This window comes from Carcharodon carcharias, chromosome 31, assembly GCF_017639515.1.
Source record: "Carcharodon carcharias isolate sCarCar2 chromosome 31, sCarCar2.pri, whole genome shotgun sequence".
In the NCBI taxonomy this organism is placed as follows: Eukaryota; Metazoa; Chordata; class Chondrichthyes; order Lamniformes; family Lamnidae; genus Carcharodon; species Carcharodon carcharias.
Window position 1 is genome coordinate 28,048,202 of NC_054497.1, and position 20,871 is coordinate 28,069,072.

A 20,871-nucleotide genomic window follows, 5' to 3' on the forward strand; every position below is an offset into this window, starting at 1 on the left:
GATGGGGGACTTTTAGCTGCAAGTTAAAGTTGGAGAAGCTGGGATTGTTCTCCTTGGAGTGAAGGAGATTGAGGGGAGATTTTTAGAGGTGTACAAGTTGGTGACAGGTTCACTTAAGGTCGACTAGTAAAAGCTGCTCCCTTCAGCCGATGGTACAAGGACTAGGAGATGCAGATTTAAGATTTTGGGCAAGGGATGCAGGGTGAATGCAAGGGTGAACGGCTTTTACGCAGCGAGTGGTAATGATCTGGAAGCCTCTGCCCATAGGGGTGGCGGAAGTGGAAACAATCGATATTTCAGAAGGAAATTGGATGGGCACTTAAGGGAATTAAATTTGCAGGGCTCCTGAGATCGAGCGGGGGAGTGGGACTGACTGGATTGCTCTGTGGGGCGGGGGGGAGGGGGGAAGGGGGGCTGGCATGGGCTTTATTGGCCGAATGGCTTCCTGTGCTGTAAATATCTCTATGGTGTTGTTGGCAACCCTACTCCTGAGAATTAAATCAGCTGTTCACCCTCATTGTCCGGGTTTAAACAAAGCTGGTCGCTAAACAGAGGAGGCCCGAACGGCAAAGTCTCAGCACTTTTAGGAGCAAGAGGAATTGGGAGAGAGGAAAACCCATTTTCCAGCACGGGACACTTCCTTGCTCCTTACTACTGCCCCTTACTGCGTTGCTCTGTTTTCACCACCCTGCTGTACTTGACAGGAACAGGATCTATTATTATTTTCCTTGCTCCTCTCCCAGACTCTCAGACAATGGCAGGAAATTGTCAGCTTCCACCCCCAGCTTCCTGTCCATGCACGAACGGAGCTGCACAGAGACTTGCCCCACAGTTTGATGGACCGTCCACTGACCACAGGAGCCCGCTCTGCCAGCCGACACTCAGGGGTCAGTGAAGCAACCAAATAACCTCCCTCGCAGCACCAGCAACACTGAGCAGCCTTATTCCCCAACAACTCGAGCCCTGCAGTGGGCTCTCTCACTTGTTCTCCCTCCTCAGTGGTGAGTATAAATAACTTATTTCATTGCTGCTTTCTTTCTGTTTACTTTTATTGTGGCAGCCGAGAGTCCTACAGCAGAAAGGGTTCAGCCTGCTTTGTGAAGGGATTACTGGAGTGTTCCTCAATCTCTGATCTTACCCTCGCCCTCGCAGCTGAGGCTCAAGTGGGCAGCACTCTTAGCTTCTGACTTAACAGATGGTGGGGGTGGGAGTGTGGGGCTGGGGGTGTGTGGGGGGGGCGGTCAAATCCCACTCCAGGCAGTTGAGAGCAAAGTCCAGGCTGATACTCTGATGCAGTACTGATGGAGTGCTGCACTGTCATCTTTCAGATGAGACAGATGTGGACTATCTAATGTTGCTTTTTTGGAAAAACACTGGTCGTTCAAGATAAAAGGGACAGATTTGAGATTAAGTATTTTTGAAGAGGCTTTTAAACTCTTATTGAATGTACAATTGAGGGACGGTCAGCATAAGAAAAACGGATACCAAATGGGAAATCGCTTGGTAGTATACAACATGAATTTTTCTGAACAGAGAAACATGTGCTGAAACTTTTTAGTTTCACACTGATTGGGATAAACACAATAATTCCAAATTTCAAACAACCACAACAATTTATACTACAGGAGAAAAGGGTGCTGTCAAGCTAACTCTCATTGGCTGAAGTGTTGCCATGGAGAATGCGACAGGGAACTATAGGCTTCCCAAGTCCCTGTGTAATTCAAAAAAAGGTGCAAGGCTTGAACATATTCCTTTTGTTTACAGAGAATGGGACCCTGTGTATGAATATATGTCACTTCTAACAAGTGTAAATGAGGGCACTCAGGATTGTTCAGCAAGTGCTGTCCAATCACATCACATCTAACAGTAAACGTTTTGCTTTGGGTTTTGCAAAGTGCGGGCTGATTGAATACGATCTTTACTCTGCCTACTACAAACAACTGAAGGAATATGCTGTTTGATTCGATCAGCCAATTGTTAGGACATTTGGTCTATGCCTTGGCATCACACCTGCACTGAAATTCAAACACCATGCTGCTCAATTGTATGATAGACCAAATGTCATTTTTGACTGACAGCAGCATCCTGTTTGTGGAAAATACAGCTGGACTGAGGTGTGCATGTGAAAGTTACCTTGGTTCATTCTCCTACTCGCTCCACCACTGACAGCCATGCCTTCAGCTGCCTGGGCCCTACCTTCTCGAATTCCCTCCTAAACCGCCCCCACTCTCCCCTCCTTTAAGATGCTCCTTAAAACAACCTCTTTGACCAAGCTTTTGGCTGCCTGTCCTGATCACTCTGTGTCAAATTTTGTTTTGTAAAGTGTTATGTTAAAGGCACAAGTTATCATTGCATGCGAGTGAGGGAGTGTGAGGGGTGGTTTACGTACCTTTACAAATTTCTCTGCATATCACTCTATGGCTAAATGTCCGTATGTGCATCACTGAGTCTCCCTCTCTGTTTATCCGTGTGTTTAAATATCTGTGTGTGAGTCTGTCTGACTTGGAAATGGTTATTTCTCCTCAGTTCTCAGGGATTAGATGAGGGTCTGCAAGAAGACGGCCTTACAAGAGGTGACAGCTCAGACCACTTTGGTTGTTTTCTTTTGTATGTCAGTCTTTCTGCTTCGGAGTTGGCTGGTGCAGGAGGTCCATTTTGTCCCAGGGCCTTGCCCTTCCCCTGGCTCACAGCTAGCACTGAACCCTGGCCTGCTGCAGCGAGTTAGGGCACCGTGTTTTTTTTGCTCTCAAGGCTGGGGCTCATCTGGGGCTCATTACGGCCTGTCAAGAGGGCACAAAAAGTCTCGAGCCTCCAAGGAATGGTCAAGCTCCTAAGAGCTGTTCCGTTTCCATGGAAGCGTGCTTGGGATTTTCTAATTGGGCAACGTCTTAATTTGCACACTCCCAAACATTTACGGTGTTGACTCTGGCTGAATTGTAAGGTTATTGCAAGTGTGGTGGAGCTCGCCTCCCCTCCACAAATTGTCCCACTTGTTGGGTGATTTTTCAGAGGAGGAAGATCCCATCTAAACTAGGGATCATGGGTTAATTTAAAGGGATGAGGTTATCTAAAGTCATTTGGCTGCTAATGGCACCAACGATCTGGGTGAGAGGGTATCTGTGGTTAGGCCCCACCAAACCAGCCTAGCAACCCGCTGCCTCCTTCAAGAAGCAGCTGGAGGTTTCCTGTTCAGTTCCCCATGGCTCCAGCCAACACTAATAAAGACAGTGCCACAGGCTGAACCCCCAATCAGGCACCGTACCCCCATCCCACCCCCCCAACCTCACCATAACCCTACCCCAAACCTGAACCCCACCTCATTCCCATATCCCCACAGCAAGCCCGAACGCCACACACACCATACCCCGTTCCGTGTCTCCACCCCAAGCTCAAACCCCATCCCTCTTCTGTATCCCAACCCCAGGCCTGTACCCCAGTCAGGGTTAATGCCTCTCGTGGAGAAAGAAAATGGAAAATCTAGAAGGGAAAAAAAAGGAACAGATGTGCCTTTGCCAGGTACCTCACACAAGGTGAAAAAACATCTAGAAGTCAGATTGTGTGGTAAAGTAGGTTCTGGAAGACAGAGGAGATCTAGTGCTCTGTACGTTCCCATCTCCCCCTACTCTCCTCCTCTGGAAGTGCTGAGTGTGGCAGGATGCTGTGCAACTGGTACCAACAACATCCTAGTACCCTGCCCAAATAGTGAGGTCTTGAGTGCCAGACTGGATCGTGATTGCCCACAGGCTATGTGGCCATGGAAGGCTTCACAGTCAAACACCATGCTGCCAACAGTAAACACTCTCTCACAGTGGGGCACCCAATAGAATGCAGGAGCAGGCAAGCTGCCACAGACAACCAGTGACAGGCAATAAATGTAGCTTAAAAGCAAAAAACTGCGGATGCTGGAAATCCAAAGCAAAAACAAAAATACCTGGAAAAACTCAGCAGGTCTATCAGCATCTGTGGAGAGGAACACAGTTAACATTTCGAGTCCGTATGACTCTTCAACAGAACTGTTCTGTTGAAGGGTCATTCGGACTCGAAACGTTAACTGTATTCCTCTCCACAGATGCTGATAGACCTGCTGAGTTTTTCCAGGTATTTTTGTTTTTGCAATAAATGTAGCTTTCCCAATGTTGCACACATCCCAAGAACAAGTTGTCAAAAAGATCCCTGGAATGAAGAACCAAGGACAATCGTCAACCCAACTGCTGCTCCGCCTCATGTCAATAAGCTGAGGAATTGTATCTGGGGGAAACTACACTACTGACTGTATTTCATTGGGCGTAAAGTACTTGCTATGGCCTGAGGTGAAAGTCACTATATAAATAAAAATCCTTTTTTTTTTACATTCTTATTTGGAATGTGGGCATTGTTGCCCATCCCTATTTGCTCTTGAGAAGGTGGTGGGAAGCTGCCTTCTTGAACCGCTGCAGTCCATGTGGTGTAGGTACACGCACAGTGCTGTTAGGGAGGGAGTTCCAAGATTTTGACCCAGCGGCAGTGAAGGAACGGTGATATATTTCCAAGTCAGGATGGTGAGAGGCTTGGAGGGAACTTCCAGGTGGTGGTGTTCCCATGTGTCTGTTGCCCTTGTCCTTCTAGGTGGGCTTGGAAGGTGCTGTTGAAGGAGCCTTGGTGAATTCCTGCAGTGCACCTTGTAGATGGTACACACTGCTACCACTGTGCTTCGGTGGTGGAGGGTGTGAATGTTTAAGTGGTGGATGGAGTGCTGATCAAGCGAGCTGCTTTGTTCTGGATGGTGTCGAGCTTCTTGTGTGTTGTGGGAGCTGCACTCATCCAGGCAAGTGGGGAGTATTCCATCACACTCCTGACTTGTTGATGATGGACAGGCCTGAGTGGTCAGGAGGTGAGTTACTCACTGCAGAATTTCTAGCTTCTGACCTGCTCTTATAGCCACAGTACTTATATGGTTGGTCCAGTTCAGTTTCTGGCTAATGGTAACCCCAAGGATATTGATAGTGGGGGAATCAGTGATGGTAGTGCCATTGAATGTTAAGGGGAGATGGTTAGATTCTCTTTTGTTGGAGATGGTCATTGCCTGGCACTTGTGTGGCACGAAGATTACTGGGCGAATGTTTCTTTCAGATGCCTGAAGGCATGGCTGCCAATGATGGAGCCATGGAAATTGGGGATGCATAAGAGTTCAGAATTGACATAGTAATGAGATCTCAGATGGCTGTGAGGCTGGATGAAGGTAAAGAGAGGGAGGGGCCAGGCAATGAAGGAATCTGAATACAACAATGACAATTTTAAAATTGAAGCATTGATGAACAATGGCGGGGGGAGCCAATGTAGCTCAGTGAGCATAGTGATGGATGGTACTGACTGTGAATCAGGATATGGAAAGCAGAGATTTAGATGAGCTCAAGTTTGTGGAGAATGGAAGATGGATCACTGACCAGATCAGTGTTTGAATCTAGTCTGGAGGTAACAGAAGCAAGTAGGAGAGTTTCAGGAACAGCTGGACTGAGGCAGGGGTGCTGGACTGTCAGAGGTGCTGCCTTTTGTATGAGACATTAAACCGAGACCCCGTCTGCCCTCTCAGATGGCTGTAAAAGACCCCATTGGCTCTGTTTTGAAGAAGAGCAGGGGAGTTCTGCCCAGTGTCTTGGACAATATTTATTGACATCACGAAGACAGAATATCAGGTCATGATCAGATTGCTGTCTCTGGGAGCTTGCTGTGCGCAAATTAGCTGCTGTGTTTCCTACAGCAGTGACTACACTTCAAAAAAACTTCATCGGCTATAAAATGCTTTGAGATGTCTGGTGGTCATGAAGGGCGCTATATAAATGCAAGTATTTCTTTCCCCTTGTGTTAGGGATGTGATTTGATCTTGGCTTGGTCTTGGGAATTGAAGTTCCAGGTCGAGATGATTCACTGGACCATCAAAGGATTCAGCAGCTGCGTATTCTCATTCAATACATGTTAACAGCTTTAATGTTTGATCCTTATGATACTGATTAACTTCCTGTTGAGTTCATCAGCAGGATTTGCCGATAAAGGACAGTGTTAAAGTGAGGAAAGAAGCCAGCAGGAAAACAAGAGGCACATTGTGCATCTCTGATAAGGGAATCCTATCTGGGATTGTCCAGTTGTCAGCTCCTCTCAGACCATTTACGTCATCAATTTCCAAACACTTTGGAGTTCAAGATACCAATTTGCTCGTTTTACAAGCTGGGAAACAAGTCTGAGTTAACACACTGCTGTTTGCAATAGAGTCCCCATCACTTACCAATCCAGATCCAACAGGGCAACTGTTGGGATTTTGACTTCACGTTGGAGATGAAAATTCATTTATTAACAAATGCCTCTACTTCTGAATAACAAATGTTTCCTTCCATCCTAAAATTTCAGGTTTATTTAGTTTCTGTCTGCTCCGAAATCAATAAGGAAGGAAGGTGTTTGTATTTTTACAGCATCTTATCACCTCAGGACACCCCAAAGCCCTTTACAGCAACTTTTTGAAGTGTGGTCACTTTTGTAAGGTAGGAAACTTGAGACCCACCTTGTGCACAGCAAGCTTCCACAAGGAGCAATCGATAATGATATTCTGCTTTTGCAATATTGGTTGAGGGATAAATATTGGCTGGGAGACCAGGGATAACCTCACTTCTCCTTTTCAAAATAGTGCCATGGAATCTTTTGCTGAGAGGGCTGACAGGAGCTCAGTTTAATGTTCCATCTGAAAAATGGCACCTCGGGGAGTGCAGCACTCCCTCAGTGCTGCTCAGGAATGTCAGCCTAAATTATGTGTTCAAGCACCAATATGGTTCCTTAGTTAGAATAGAGTTTTCATTGAGTCTGTATTGAATGTAACATTGAATATAGAACAGTCCATGTTTCTATTCTTTTCCTGGTGCTTCTCTCCGTGGATTTTTAATCTGGAACTTTGGTTTTCTTCATTGTACACCTGATCGAGATAAACTACTCCCTTTGGTGAGTGAGCTACTAATTTTTTCTTATTCATTCATGGGATGTGAGCGTCACTGGCTGGGCCAGCATTTATTGCCCATCCCTAATTGGTGGTGGTGAGCTGCCTTCTGGAACCGTGCAGTCAAGATTCAAAATCTCTGGCAAAACCTAGAGGGAAGACGGGGGGAAACGGTTTCAGTTGAAGAGCTGTTGGGATCTGGAATACTCGACCTGAAAGGTGCTGGAAGCTGATTCCTCAAATAATTTTAAAAGGAGTACAGCACTAAACATGACTGCTCTAACAAAGAGCCAGCACAGACATGATGGGCTAAATGGCTTCCTTCTGTGCTGTAGTTTTCTGTGATTCTAAGGTACATGAGCAAAATAAAAATACAAAATTTTCTAACTCTTATTTTATGGAAACATTCGTGCCACACAAGTGTCAAGCAATGACCTTCTCCAACAAGAGAGAATCTAACCATCGCCCCTTGATGTTCAATGGCATTACTATCGCTGAATTCCCCACTATCAACATCCTGGGGGTTACCATGGCCCAGAAACTGAACTGGACTAGCCATATAAATAAAAACAGAATTACCTGGAAAAACTCAGCAGGTCTGGCAGCATCGGCCAGACCTGCTGAGTTTTTCCAGGTAATTCTGTTTTTGTCTTGGATTTCCAGCATCCGCAGTTTTTTTGTTCTTAGCCATATAAATACCCTGGCTACAAGAGCAGGTCAGAGGCTAGGAGTCGTGAGATGAGTAACTCACCTCCCGACTCCCCAAAGTTCACTATCTACAAGGCAGAAGTCAGGAGTGTGATGGAATACTCTCCACTTGCCTGGATGAGTGCAACTCCAACACTCAAGAGGCTTAGCACCATCCAGGACAAAGCAGCCCACTTGATGGGTGCCTCATCTACCACATTGAATATTCAGTATCTCCATCACCAAAGCACCGTGGCAGCAGTGTGTACCATCTACAAGATGCACTGCAACAACTCACCAAGGCTCCTTCGACAGCACCTTCCAAACCCACAACTACTACCAAGTAGAAGGTCAAGGGCAGCAGATACATGGGGAACACCACTACCTGGAAGTTCCCTCCAAGCCACTCACCATCCTGACTTGGAAATGTATCGGCCGTTCCTTCACTGTTGCTGGGCCAAAATCCTGGAACTCCCTCCCTAACAGCACTGTGGGTGTACCTACACCACATGGACTGCAGCGGTTCTAGAAGGCAGCTCACCACCACCTTCTCAAGGGCAATTAGGGATAGGCGATAAATGCTGGTTTTTCCAGCCACACTCATATCCCATGAAAGAATAAAAAAGTGTGCTAACTCATGTGAGATCTTTCACTGAAGTTTTACAGGAATGCTTTATCCTGCCCTCCCACTTCTCTTGACAGGTGTAACTGCACACCATAGCACAGTTTCATTGATCTCGGATCCAGACTGCTGGCTACACTTGGGTATAGCCTAGATGGTGAGAGTCAGTAAAGTATCTGACCTGTGGAGGTTGCCTGAGCCCATCCCTACCCTGTCCTCACCTGATATCCACTCCCAGCACACATCATTCAATCACAAAAAGGAACCAAGATGCTATTGTCCATCTAACCTTAGAGTCCTGAGGCTGACTGCAGTGAGTCCACTGCTGCCCCAGGGCAGACTGGGAATCAAACCAGCGGCTCTTTCTGTTGTACAGATCCACTTTCAGTCACTGCATGTACACCCTGAGCTGTTGATGGACTCGCATTGCAGTTCTGGATTTGTGCCCAACAACAACTTATATTTATATGGCGCCTTTAACGTAATAAAATGTCCTAAATGTGCCAAGGTCCTACACAGGAGCATTGTAAAACAAAAGTCTGACACCGAGCCACATAAGGAGATATTAGGTCAGGCGACCAATACCAAAACCTTGGTTTCGAGGAGAGTCTTCAAGGAGAAAGTGAGGTAGAGAGGCGAAGGGAGGGAATCCCAGAGCTTGGGGCCCAGGTAGTTGAAGGCACGGCTGCTATTGGTGGGGCAATTATAATCGGGTATGTTCAAGAGGCCAGAATTAGAAGAGAGTAGATTTCTCCGAAAGTTGTGGGGTTGGAGGAGGTTACAGAGATAGGGAGGGGGGTGAAGCCATGGAGAAATTTGAAAACAAAGATAAGAATTTTAAAATCAAGGCATTGCTTGACTAGAAACCAATGTAGGAGTGATAGGGGAACAGAGTTTTGAAATACTTCAAATAACAACAACAACTTCTATTTGTATAGTGCTTAAAACCTCCCAAGGAGCTACAGATCGGTGTCATCAAACAAGAACTGACACTGAGTCACATAAGGAGGCATTAGGAGAGGTGTTCATACATTTGGTCAGAGGTCGGTTTTCAGGAGCATCTTAAAGGAGGAGAGATGCAGGAAGGATTAGCGAGTTTAGGGTTTAGGCAGCTAAAGAGATGGCTGCCAGCGGTCAAGTGAAAGAAGTGGACAATCCGCAGGAGGCCAGAAGTGGACGAATGTAGAGTCCTTATGTACAGGATAGAATTGGGTACATTGAAAAACTGGAAGATTTCTTTACAGGTCCCAGCCAGGAAAATGTTGACCTGTATAAAGTCACCTTACACAGTGGTGGGTCCTTGCTGCTTGTGAAATAACTGCTGTATCCTAATATGTGATCAACATTGCTCAACTATTTCTCCTCTTGTTTACACAGAACATGGCGCTCTTTGGGATCCTCCTGTATTCAGTTGCACTGATGCAGTGTTTTGCTCTGGCAGTGGACCCTGTTGCCCTTTCAGTGGACATCCAGTGCCCAATCGGCTGCGCCTGCCAGTCCTACCATCACATCAGCTGTGCCAACATCAGTGACCTTCCCACCGAGCTGCCCAGTCTCACCACACAGTTGCAGCTCAGCTCCGGTCACCTGCCAGTGATCTCAGCAGATGCCTTCCTCAACCTGTCCGCTTTGACCACTCTCCACCTGAGCGGCAATAACATTCAGCAGGTCATGCCAGGGGCCTTCAGCGGGCTCAGCCAATTGCAGTTCCTCCATCTTAACAACAACAGCATCGAGGCTCTGGAGGTTGGAGTTTTTGAGAACGTAACCACTGTGACATTCCTGCACCTGGAAAACAACCTCATTGCCAACTTAATACCAGGTAGTCAAGGTTCTTTTACCCATCATCGTTTCAACTTTCATTAGCAAGGTTGGAAGCGATAGCTTACTACCTGGGTATACAACAACAACACACATTTATATAGCGCCTTTAATGTAATAAAGCGTCCCCAAGATGCTCCACAGCAGTAGTGGCAGTCAAAGATTTGCTTGTCATCCTAGCCAGCACCTCAAACATTCACTCCCTCCACCCCCAACGCACAGTAGCAGCAGTGTGTACCGTCTACAAGATGCACTGCAGCAACTCACCAAGGCTCCTTCAACAGCACCTTCCAAACCTGCGACCTCTGCCACCTAGAAGGACAAGGGCAGCAGGTAGATGGGAACACCACCACCTGAAAGTTCCCCTCCAAGTCACTCACCATCCTGACTTGGAAATATATCGCCGTTCCTTCAGTGTCGCTGGGTCAAAATCCTGGAACTCCCTCCTTAACAGCACTGTGTGTGTACCTACACCACATGGACTGCAGCGGCTCAAGAAGGCAGCTCACCCCCACCTTCTCAAGGGACAATTAGGGATGGGCAATGAAAGCTAGCCTAGCCAGCGACGCCCACACCTCATGAATGAATTTTTAATAATCTAAGCTAGCACCCGTGGCTCTGAGCCACTCAGTAATGCACCACCTTAATAGGGGGGCCTACTTCAGTCTTTTGCAGTTCAAGTGTTTCTAACAACAAACAACTATTTTTTTTTAATAACTCCACATCCCTTTCCCTCCCTCACCAGGTGTTTTCTCCTCCTTGGCAAAATTGAACGTTCTCGACCTCCGCAACAACTGCCTCACTACGCTCTTGGACCGGACCTTCCGGAGCCTTTCAGCCCTGCGCTGGCTATTCCTCAGCAATAACCACATCACAGTCATCGCCCCAAAGGCCTTTAGTGGCAACAAGGCCCTGAGGAAGCTTTACCTCGACGGCAACCAACTGACAGCCGTGCCAACCAATGCCATACGTTCCTTGAGGAGACTAAACATCCTGCAGCTAAGCAACAACACCATTCCCAGGCTGAGCGCAGACACTTTTGGCCAAAAGTTAAGAGACCTTCAGGAAGTCTATCTGGACAACACGTTTTTGGAGGAGGCTCCCTCGCAGGCCTTTTCCAGGTTCCGGGCTTTGAAGATCCTGAGCATGAGGAGCAACCGGTTGGCAACCCTCAGCTTCGGCGATGCCTTCCAGTCTGTCAAGCAGTTTGGACTGAGCGGGAACGCCTGGAGGTGTGACTGTGGCCTGATCTGGCTCCGAGCTTGGCTTCTGAAGCAGGCTGCAACGGACCAGAATGAGGTCAGGTGCAGTTCCCCCAGTGCCCATAGGGGGAAACCTCTGGTCAAAGTGCAGGTAAAAAAAAGAGAACTTTCATTCATATAGCGCCCGTCACCACCTCAGGATGTCCCAAAGAGTTTTACAGCCAATGAAGTACTTTTTGAAGTGGTGTAGAGTAGGAAAAAAAATGGCAGCCAACTTATACACAATGGGGTCCCACAAATGGCAATGTGATAATGGTGAGCTAATCGGTTTTTAATGATGTCGATTGACAGATAAATTATACCTCGAGTATCAGGGAGAACGTCTCTGCTCTTCTTCCAAATAGTGCAGTGGGACCTTTCAGACCCTCAGAGGGCAGAACAACCTTTGTTTAGGATCTCACTGAAAAGACAGTGTTTCTGACAGGGCAGTACTCCCTCGGTACTTCACTGGGTGTGTCAACCTGGATTTTGTGCTCAAGTTTCTGGAAACTTGAGCCCACAATCTTCTGACTTAGAGGCAAGAGTGTCAGCATTGAGACAGGTGATAGGGGCCAGGATTTTATGAAGGTAGAGCCCTGGGCCAGGGTGATGTGGTGACATCTTCTCTTCTTCATCAGCAGTCCCTCAGGATCGAGGATGACTTGCTTCCACCCCGGTTCGATGGGTTCTGAGGTGGATGAGAATTCCAATGCACGATCTGTGGTGCATGAAGGGTTGGGTAGATGGGCTGTTTGGGAGTTTGTGCGCTCCCTCCGATGCCTCAACTTCACCTCTGCACATTCCTGACGAAGTCTCTCGATGTGCTTGGGAATGAACCTTCTCCATTTTGGCCGGTCACAAGCCAGGGACTCCCGTGAGTCGGCCGGTGCGTTTAACCTCTTCAGGGATGCTTTGAGGACATCATTAAAGTGTTTCTGAGTGGCCTCTGACCAAGCCTCTGTTTTCCCTGTTCCAGTTCCTGTTGGCACTGCTCATTTTGGCGCGATGAGAAAATAGCTGATCTTGGGATTGTTGATCTTGTCCCTAATGTACTGCAGGTCACCTGACCTAGTTATAAACCCCGTCCCCTCCTCCCCCGAAAAGACTACTTCCTCTCCTTTCCCAAGGGTGGGTGGAATTGGGTTGCCAAGTCTGCTTGGGTGTATTCCTGGAGGCTTACCCACATGAATTCTCCACCTTGAATCATCCTACCCCACACTCCAGTCACCAGTGCATCCTCTAGGTTGACTTGTGAAGAATAGGCCATGGTTTAACAACCTAGTTGATCGTTTTGGTGGAGAGTGTGGTGGTTGCGATGGAACATAATTTAACGGGCAAGGCTGTGGATCATTGGAAACTTGCAAACGTTAACACCATTATTCCTGAAAGGTGAGAGAAAGAGAGCCAGAAATTATAGACCTGTTTGTCTAACATCTGGTTGGGAAGTTAATTGGAATCTATAGTCACAGACGGAGTGACTGAGCTTTTAGAGAAATTTGAACCAAATATAAGAGAGGGAACATGGCTTTGTAAAGGTGATGGTGTGTTACAGGTCACTCAGGGGGTCCGAGTTGCTGTGGCAACCTGCACTTTAGACGCATGTTGTAGTCTGGAGCTATGGATAATGATGGTAGAGGCTCCAACATTCTTTCCATCACATGACCAGGAATCACTCTCACTCTTACCGCCTGCCATTGGCGTGTGTTGGAAGGATTAGTAGGTATTCAACCTGTTTGGCTGCGTTAGGTAAAGCTAAGCTTGCATTCCCTGGAACATAGACAGTTTAAGGGATGGCTTGATAGAAATTCTGGGGGTTTTGAAAGCAAATGATAAGGTGGAGAGAAAGAAACATTTTCAGCTGGTGGGGGACGTCTAGGACAAGGAGACATTACCTTAAAATCAGAACCAGAGAGAAGTTGGGAACCATTGTTCACACAAAAGATGATGGAAGTATGGAACTCCTTCCCACAAGAAGTTTCCACCCTGTGGCATTTGATTGTCCATTCATTGTAGAGTCTGTCTGGCTTGAAATCAATGGAAATGGAAATTAGGGTGGCTGCGCAAAGAGAAAGTGATCAACGTCATCAGCTTATCATGCACATTGAAGATGAAAGTGACCTCCATGCTTTCAAGGCACTACCAGGCCTCACTACCTCTATCCAAGCAGCCACTATGTGTGAATGTGTGTGTTTGTCTCTGTGTGTGGATGTGTGCGTGCATGGGTGTGTGTGTGTGTGAGTGTGTATGAATGAGTGTGTATGAGCATGTGTGCATGTGTGTATGTGTGCGCGTGTGTCTGTACATCCGTCTGTGTGAATGTGTTTGTGTGTATATGTGAGTGTATGTGTGTGTGTATGACTGTGTGTGTGTGTTTCTGTGCATGTGTATGTGTGTGCACGTGTGTTTCTGTATGTGTATGTGCATGTATGTATGTATGAATGCATGTGTGTCTGTGTGTGTGCATGTGTGCGTGTGTGGGCACGTGTAAGAGTGTACGTGCATGTGCGTGTATGTGTGTGCCTGAGTTTGTGTGTATGTGCCTTTGTGTGTATATGAGTGTGTGCTTGTATGTATATACGTGTGAGTGTGTGTTTGCGTGTGTGCATGTGTATGTGCATGTGTTTGCATGTGTGCACATGTGTGTCTGTGTGTGTATGTGTGCATGAATGTGTGTGCCTGTGTGTGTGTGTATATGTGTGTGCATGGGTGTATGTTTGTCTGTCTGTGCGTGTGCATTTGTGTGCCTGCGTGTGTGTTTGTGTGTATGTGCGTTTGTGTGTATGTGCGTCTGTGTGTGTGTGTGTGTGTGTGTGTGTGTGTGCACGCATATGTGCGTTTGTGTGTGTGTTTGTGTCTATGTGCAGGTGTTTGGATGGGTGTGCATGGGGGTGTGTGTGTGCGTCTGTCTGTATGTGTGTGTGTGAGAGACAGTGAGTGAGCTGCAATCCTGTCCTTTCTTGATGTCCACACCCATAGTTTTTCTGACAAGGTGCACTGAATGGAAGATTGGAACCAAAATATTTTCTCTCTCCTTTCTAGCCCAGCTGTCGACAAGGCCCTTTCTACTGGCCTGGCTGAGGCAACATAACCCAGGCTCAGCTCAGCATTGATCCTGGTAGTTTCCTGCTTGGCTCAGTAACAAACAGCCACCTGTACTAAACTTATTGGACAACTTTAACATTGTGAAACATCCCAAGATGCTTCACAGAAGTGTTTAGCAAACAGAATTTAACACTAAGACACAGAAAGAGATACTAAGATTGGTGACAAAAAAAATACTTGACAGAGGATAGGGGGAGAGATTTAAGGGCTTGGGGCCCAGACAGCTGAAGGCACAGCCTTCAGAGATACATATCAATTGCCCTTGAACTGAGTGGCTTGCTGGGCCATTTCAGAGGGCAATTGCTGTGGGTCTGGAGTCACATTTAGGCCAGACCAGGTAAGGATGGCAGATTTCCTTCCCTAAAGGACATTAGTGAACCAGTTGGGTTTTTACAACAATCAATGATGTTTCATGGTCACCATTACTGAAACTAACTTCTAATTCTAGATTTATTAATTGAATTTAAATTCCATCAGCTGCCATGGTGGGATTTGAAGTCATGTATAGAGATAACCTGGACCACTAGGTTACTAGCCAAGTGATATTACCACTACGCCATCGTCTCCCCTCAAGTTTGTCAGGTTGTTTATTGATCAACAGCCATCAGTCATGTTTAGCTAATTATCAGCTTTAAGAATCTTCAGAATCCAAACTGGGGAATTCTGTACAAGAAGGTTGCTGTTTTCCCCATATAGTAAACACAGTCCACCTGTAGAGACATAACCTATTTACCTTAACCCAAAGAACCCAAGCACAAGTAGAACGAACCCCAAAAAAGAAATAGCTGTAGTTGAAATGCTAAAATTATGTCACTGCTCAGTACCTAGGCACTGGTTTAGATACCTCAGAACCACCTTCCCTCATCACCATCGAACAATGGTGTGCGGGGTTACCCGGAGCAGACCCTTCTATATCAGCATACATGGAGTACAGTTTATAATTGCATTATCACTTGCAAGTAACAATTTAGTTAACACAGCATTAAAAAGCATTCGTTCTGATTATAGATGCCTTTACAGGGAAGATAGCAGTTATAAATCAGGAAATGAAAGAGAGGGAAGAACTCAGGAAAATTACAATCGCCAGAGAAGCGGTACTGAGTAAATTGTTGGAACTGTGGGCTGACAAGTCCCCAGGTCCTGACGGACTTCATCCTGGGGTCTTAAGAGAAGTGGCGAGTGAGATAGTTGATGCGTTGGTTTTAATTTTCCAAAATTCCCTAGATTCAGGAAAGGTTCATTAGATTAGAAAATAGCAAATGTAATTCCATTATTCAAAAAGGGAGGGAGACAAAAAGCAGGAAACTACAGGCCAGTTAGCTTAACATCTGTCATAGGGAAAGTGTTAGATGCTTTTATTAAAGAAGTTATAGCAGGGCACTTAGATAAGCTCAAGGTCATCAGGCAGAGTCAACATTTCATGCACACACACACACACACATGCACGCACACACACACACATACACACGCACACGGTTATAGAGGTGGGCGGGATGCAGATTTGAGGTTACTATCAGATCAGCCATGATCTTATTAAATGGCAGAGCAGGCTCGTAAGTTTGTATGTGTGTTCGTATAGACAAGGGAAAGGAATAGAAGATAGTGTTAGATGGAGTAGGGTGGAAGGAGGCTTGTGTGAAGCTTAACACCAGCCCTGACCAGTTAGTCTGAATGGCTGTTTTTGTGTAAATTCGATGTAAGTATATCCTTTAATGACTGTGCTCTGTTCCTCAGCTGCAATATCTGACTTGTCCTCCTGATGCCTCGACAACACCACCTCTGACTGCCAAGAGCCACAGTTCCACTCCCCAAAGTGCTGCTCAAGCCACCCCAGCAAATGCGATCGGCAGACAGGCAAGGACGAGAGCAAAGAATTTGGAAAATGTGATCCCCACAAACCCTGACCCATGTCTCTCCAAAAGGATCAAAGAGGTCATTGTGAGTGAAATCACCACAAGCACTTTGCTGGTGAACTGGAATGTTCTAGAAGATCTGGGTGACGAATACGAGATTTGGTACAGCACCGATGCAGAGATGCAAAGCCTGCGGATGATTGGTGGGGTCAGAGAGGTGGAGCTGAGTGAGCTCAATGCTGGAACCATTTACAAAATCTGTGTCATCCCTCAGAGCAACATGATCACTAAATGCATTGGGCCTTCTGACGGTCAATGCACAGTGGCACATACCCTGGGGCGAGCAGGCAACACGGAGCCCATACAGTCCGAGGGCAAAAAGGGACAGTACGCACTAGGGGCAGGGATCACTGTGATAGTGATCCTATTAATTATCATTGCTTTAATTGTTGCCTTCAAGCTCAAGTCAAGCCGCATTGGCTTCCAAAGACACTTTGATGAGGATGTGTCCACGTATATCGAGCATTTTGAAATTGACCAAGGCAGGATGGACTTTGACCAAATTAACAGCGCTTATGAAAACATTGTTGACAAGGGAAGCGTGTAGATCCCTTCATGTAGTTCAACGTGCAAAGGTCAGGATTGAGAATCCACTGGAACTAGGCAGGGAACCACATCTGGATGCACTCCTCTAACCAACAACTCCAAGAAATGGTGCTCTTGTGGCACTGATGATTCCAAATAGGCAATGGTTAACTCGTCCAAATCTGATAGGCCAATGTCCTTTTGAAAGGAACCGTCTGCCATCACTAAAAAGTAACCATTTAATCCTCAATCTTACCCAAGCGATTTAGAAATTAACTTACACATTGATCCTTTCTGCAGGGGAATCATCATTACTTTAGAGGGGGAAAGAGGTCATTGCCGCTGTTATTCTGATGACACAGGTCAATCATTTGCCAAGGCAAAGATCCTTCGATCCAATTTACTGCAGCATCGTGCCGAGCACTTGAAAAAAGATTTACAGTCCGACATCTATATGTTTGGAATTTCCTGGCCAATATTTATCCCTTAGCCATTATTAACACAGATTATCCTGTCATCATCACATTGCAGTTTATGGGAGCTTGCTGTGCACAAATTGGCCACTAACTAAGTTAGTGTTTCTAACTAAGTCACTAATGACTCAAAAGCACGTCATTGGCTGAAATGCCTTTGGGGCATCCGGTCGTCATGAATGACATTACTGTACAGTATTCCCATTGTAGTATTCCCATTATAAAGTTACAGTATTCCCATTGTAGTATTCCCATTATAAAGTTACAGTATTCCCATTGTAGTATTCCCATTATAAAGTTACAGTATTCCCATTGTAGTATTCCCATTATAAAGTTAAAGTATTTCCATTGTCGAGCCAATTTCTTCCTAATGCTGCTAATGAGCATGTTAGATTACACACTGAAACTGCTGGGCTCTCCTGCCACATACTGTGGCTACACACAGGCATGTTCACAGAAATCAGACATGCTGTTTGAAACTCCTGAGAAAACGGGTCTAGCAAGTCACCCTCTGATGTAACAAACCTCAGCAAAAAAGAAAAAGGGGGACAAGAATAGCACCATTCCAAACACACTGCTGCAACCTTAAGGCATTCAATTCAGACACACCAAAGGCACAGCCAGTCCAGTCAACTCTGTAAAGCCCTTGCTAACATCCAGGACAGATGCCAAAGCTGCTCCGCAGTGAACAGCATCCTGAGCATAGACATCCGCTAACGTTGTAGACTCCCTGGGTATTCACTGCCTCACTGGTGGGTGGACCACCAGAGGTGAGGGCCTTCTGGTGTGAAGTCAGGCCCTGGGAATACTGACTCTGGACCCTCATCAAGTCTCATTGGCTTTAGGACAAACATAGACAAGGAAATCTGCTGATCATTGTCTTCCATCTTCCCTCAGCTTACGAGTTAGGATTCCTTCATGCTGACCATCACTTGGGGGAGACACTGACAGTAGCAAGGGTGCAGGATATACTCTGCATGGGGCACCAAGATTGGTTCACACCACTGGCAAAGCTGGCCGCATTCTCAGGGACCAAGTCACAGGACTGGGTTTACAGGATGGTGAATCAACACAAGGGACTAACCCATTTGATCTCGTCACTTGCCAATCTATTTGTCACAGATGCAGCCGTCCATGACAGTATTGGTCGGAGTGAACACCACACAATCGTTGTGGAAAATGGCTCACCTATTTCCTCTCAGGACAAATCCAATCAGGGGCATCAACAGCCCCTGTACTTCACCAGTAACCTGCTCGCTGAAGCTCCGTTTGTGTTCCATTAGGATCATTCAGCTCCCAAGCCCATAGGGACTGGTGATCTGGGGATCCTCTTGGCTAGAATGAGAATCGACACAGGTAGCTTTTACAATGTAGTATAGCAGGCACTGACACTGCTGGCTGGAAGTGTTAATTAGACTATTACTAGTACAGTTAGCACATTAACTTTACAATCGAGCACAATTCCCACATGTTGAAATTAATGGACAAAGCTTAGAGAGGATACAAAACTGACACCAACCTTATAACGTTTTAATTAGCGCTCCTCAGTGCGAGTGAGGGAACCACTTACAGATACAACCAGAAAGAAGTTCCTAAATTTTCCAGGGGCTGGTATGTGACCCAGACAGGAGAGAGAAGCCCCAAGCAGAAATCTGCAAAAGAGATTCCCCTGAATAATGCAGAGGCCCCTCAACTTGCTTTTGGTTATATCCACCTTAGCTCCTGCTGGCACTGACTGGCTCACAGTAAGCACTGGCTTCTCTCCAATACTTTTGGCCTTTATTTATGTGCAGTCTGTAGGGTTGCCAACCCTCCAGGATTGACCCAGATTCTCCAGGAATCGAAGATCAATCTCCAGGGCACTGCTGTGTGCAATCCTGGAGAACAATCACCGGGACATTAAAAATGGTTTTTTTGGTCATTTTCTTCGAACTTTTCTCTTTACCAGACATAAAAATATTGAAAATGGGGAGGGGTAGGGATGGAAGGAAGGTTGTTTGGCTGACGTCCAATTGGTAAATGGGTCTTTTTGCTTTCCAATTGTCGTAGGAAGGCAATACGTCACAAGGATCAATTAAAGGCTGGAGCTTGGGGGAAAGTCATATGATAGAACCTCCAGGAATACATTTAATCACAGTTGGCAACCCTAGCAGTCTGCAGTAATGAGTGCAGGGAAATCCGTAAAATAAGAAGCCTCATCCGGGCATCACTTGTCAGCCACGTAGCCAGCAAGGGGCCATTGTAGAGCAACAGAGAGAGAACCTTGGCTTTCCCTAACTCTAGGGCACCCCATACAACACCCAGGCTGTGACCAGCTCGCAACACCATGGTCGAACCTTCCTGGTCTATACTTCTTGAAGATGGGACTTTACCTCAGTCCTCAAGGGAGTGATGCCATGTGGCTTAAACATTCTACAACCTGTCTTAATAAATATTCGATAAACAGCACATCTACAGCTATAAACATGGCTCCCTCTGCCACTGGGATGCTATACCTGCAGCGTGTCTTATCTGCCGGCTGCATTGCAGCAGCTCTTCTAGGCCTCTATGAGGGCAGTTTTCATCATTCATGGGATGTGGCCATCACTGGCTAGGCCCAACATTTATTGCCTATCCCTAATTTCCCTTGAGAAGATGGTGGTGAGCTGCCTTCTTGACTAGAATTGGGTGGCTTGTTAGGTGATTTTAGAGTCAACCAGGTTGTGTGGGCCTGCTGTCATATATAGGTCAAACCGGTGGCAGATTTCTTTCCCTAAAGGGCATTAATGAACCAGATGGGTTTTTTTTTTAAACAATAATCTAGTATTCACACACTCATCTTTACTGATAATAGCTTTATAATTCCAGACTTATTTAATTAACTGAACTTAACAAATTTCTGTGGTGGGATTTGAACTTACGGCCTCCGGCTTATAGCCCAGTAACATAACTGTTACGCTACTGTTCCCCTCCCAAATCCAGAACATCTACCACCCAAGACAAAGGCAGCAGGTGCATGAGAATATCACCACCTCCAGGGCACACACAATCCTGATTTGGACATGCGTCTCCGTCCCTTCATGGAACTTAGTGAAAAGCATCCAACGCCCTACCCACCAGGAATCTGAGTGCCTTCAGCACAGATCACCACCTTCGAGGGTAACTAGGGTGGACAATTAGCTAGTGATGCCCCCTATCCAAAGAATTAATTTCTCACACAAGTAAGCAAAACCTCCTCAGGAATCAGCTTTACTCCTTTTGTCACGTGATCATTGCAATGCGCAGATGATGTGGCAGCCAATAATGAACCTAGTTCAAACAGCCCGACAAATTGGTCCTGGGAACAGGAAGAGCCCACTATAATATTAATCAAGGACATCTCTGGGGCAGACTTCAAGCAGAAATGTTGCTGTATATTTTACAAACGAAACAGTGGTAATGTAGCTTGTCGTGCAACAAGAACCTTTCATATGTTCCACATCCCCTCACTACGGGGAGTTGCTCTTTCCTTGTATTCCGATTGCGAATAAATATCGCTGTTGATGAATAA

At 46.2% G+C, this 20,871-nt stretch overlaps 2 protein-coding genes across 4 annotated transcripts in view; one reads left to right on the forward strand and one right to left on the reverse strand.

Moving 5' to 3' along the window:
• The window catches only part of chadlb (chondroadherin-like b), a 123,340-nt gene that overhangs the window by 53,862 nt on the left and 48,607 nt on the right, over window positions 1-20,871 (reverse strand). For both annotated transcript variants that reach the window (XM_041177649.1, XM_041177648.1), the window contains one exon: window positions 13,222-13,349. The gene's annotated coding sequence lies outside the window, so the exon portion shown is untranslated. The remainder of the gene's footprint in view (window positions 1-13,221; window positions 13,350-20,871) is intronic.
• LOC121271612 (chondroadherin-like) lies at window positions 822-20,868 on the forward strand. 2 transcript variants are annotated; one of them, XR_005941742.1, is made up of 5 exons: window positions 822-1,001; window positions 9,645-10,089; window positions 10,834-11,441; window positions 16,166-17,532; window positions 17,569-20,868. XR_005941742.1 is itself a non-coding variant. In XM_041177650.1 (4 exons), exons 2-4 carry the CDS (start codon window positions 9,648-9,650, stop codon window positions 16,889-16,891), a joined length of 1,776 nt encoding a protein of 591 aa, XP_041033584.1. In that variant the 5' UTR covers window positions 822-1,001; window positions 9,645-9,647; the 3' UTR covers window positions 16,892-20,868. The 2 variants fall into 2 exon arrangements, 1 of the variants encoding a protein (XP_041033584.1); XM_041177650.1 differs by having other exon boundaries at window positions 16,166-20,868.

Coding starts and splice junctions, on each gene's coding strand:
- LOC121271612 (XM_041177650.1), top strand. CDS start 9,648: ATGGCGCTCTTTGGGATCCTCCTGTATTCAGTTGCACTGATGCAGTGT. Junction 10,090..10,833: donor CATTGCCAACTTAATACCAG/GTAGTCAAGGTT, acceptor CTCCCTCACCAG/GTGTTTTCTCCTCCTTGGCA. Junction 11,442..16,165: donor AACCTCTGGTCAAAGTGCAG/GTAAAAAAAAGA, acceptor TCTGTTCCTCAG/CTGCAATATCTGACTTGTCC.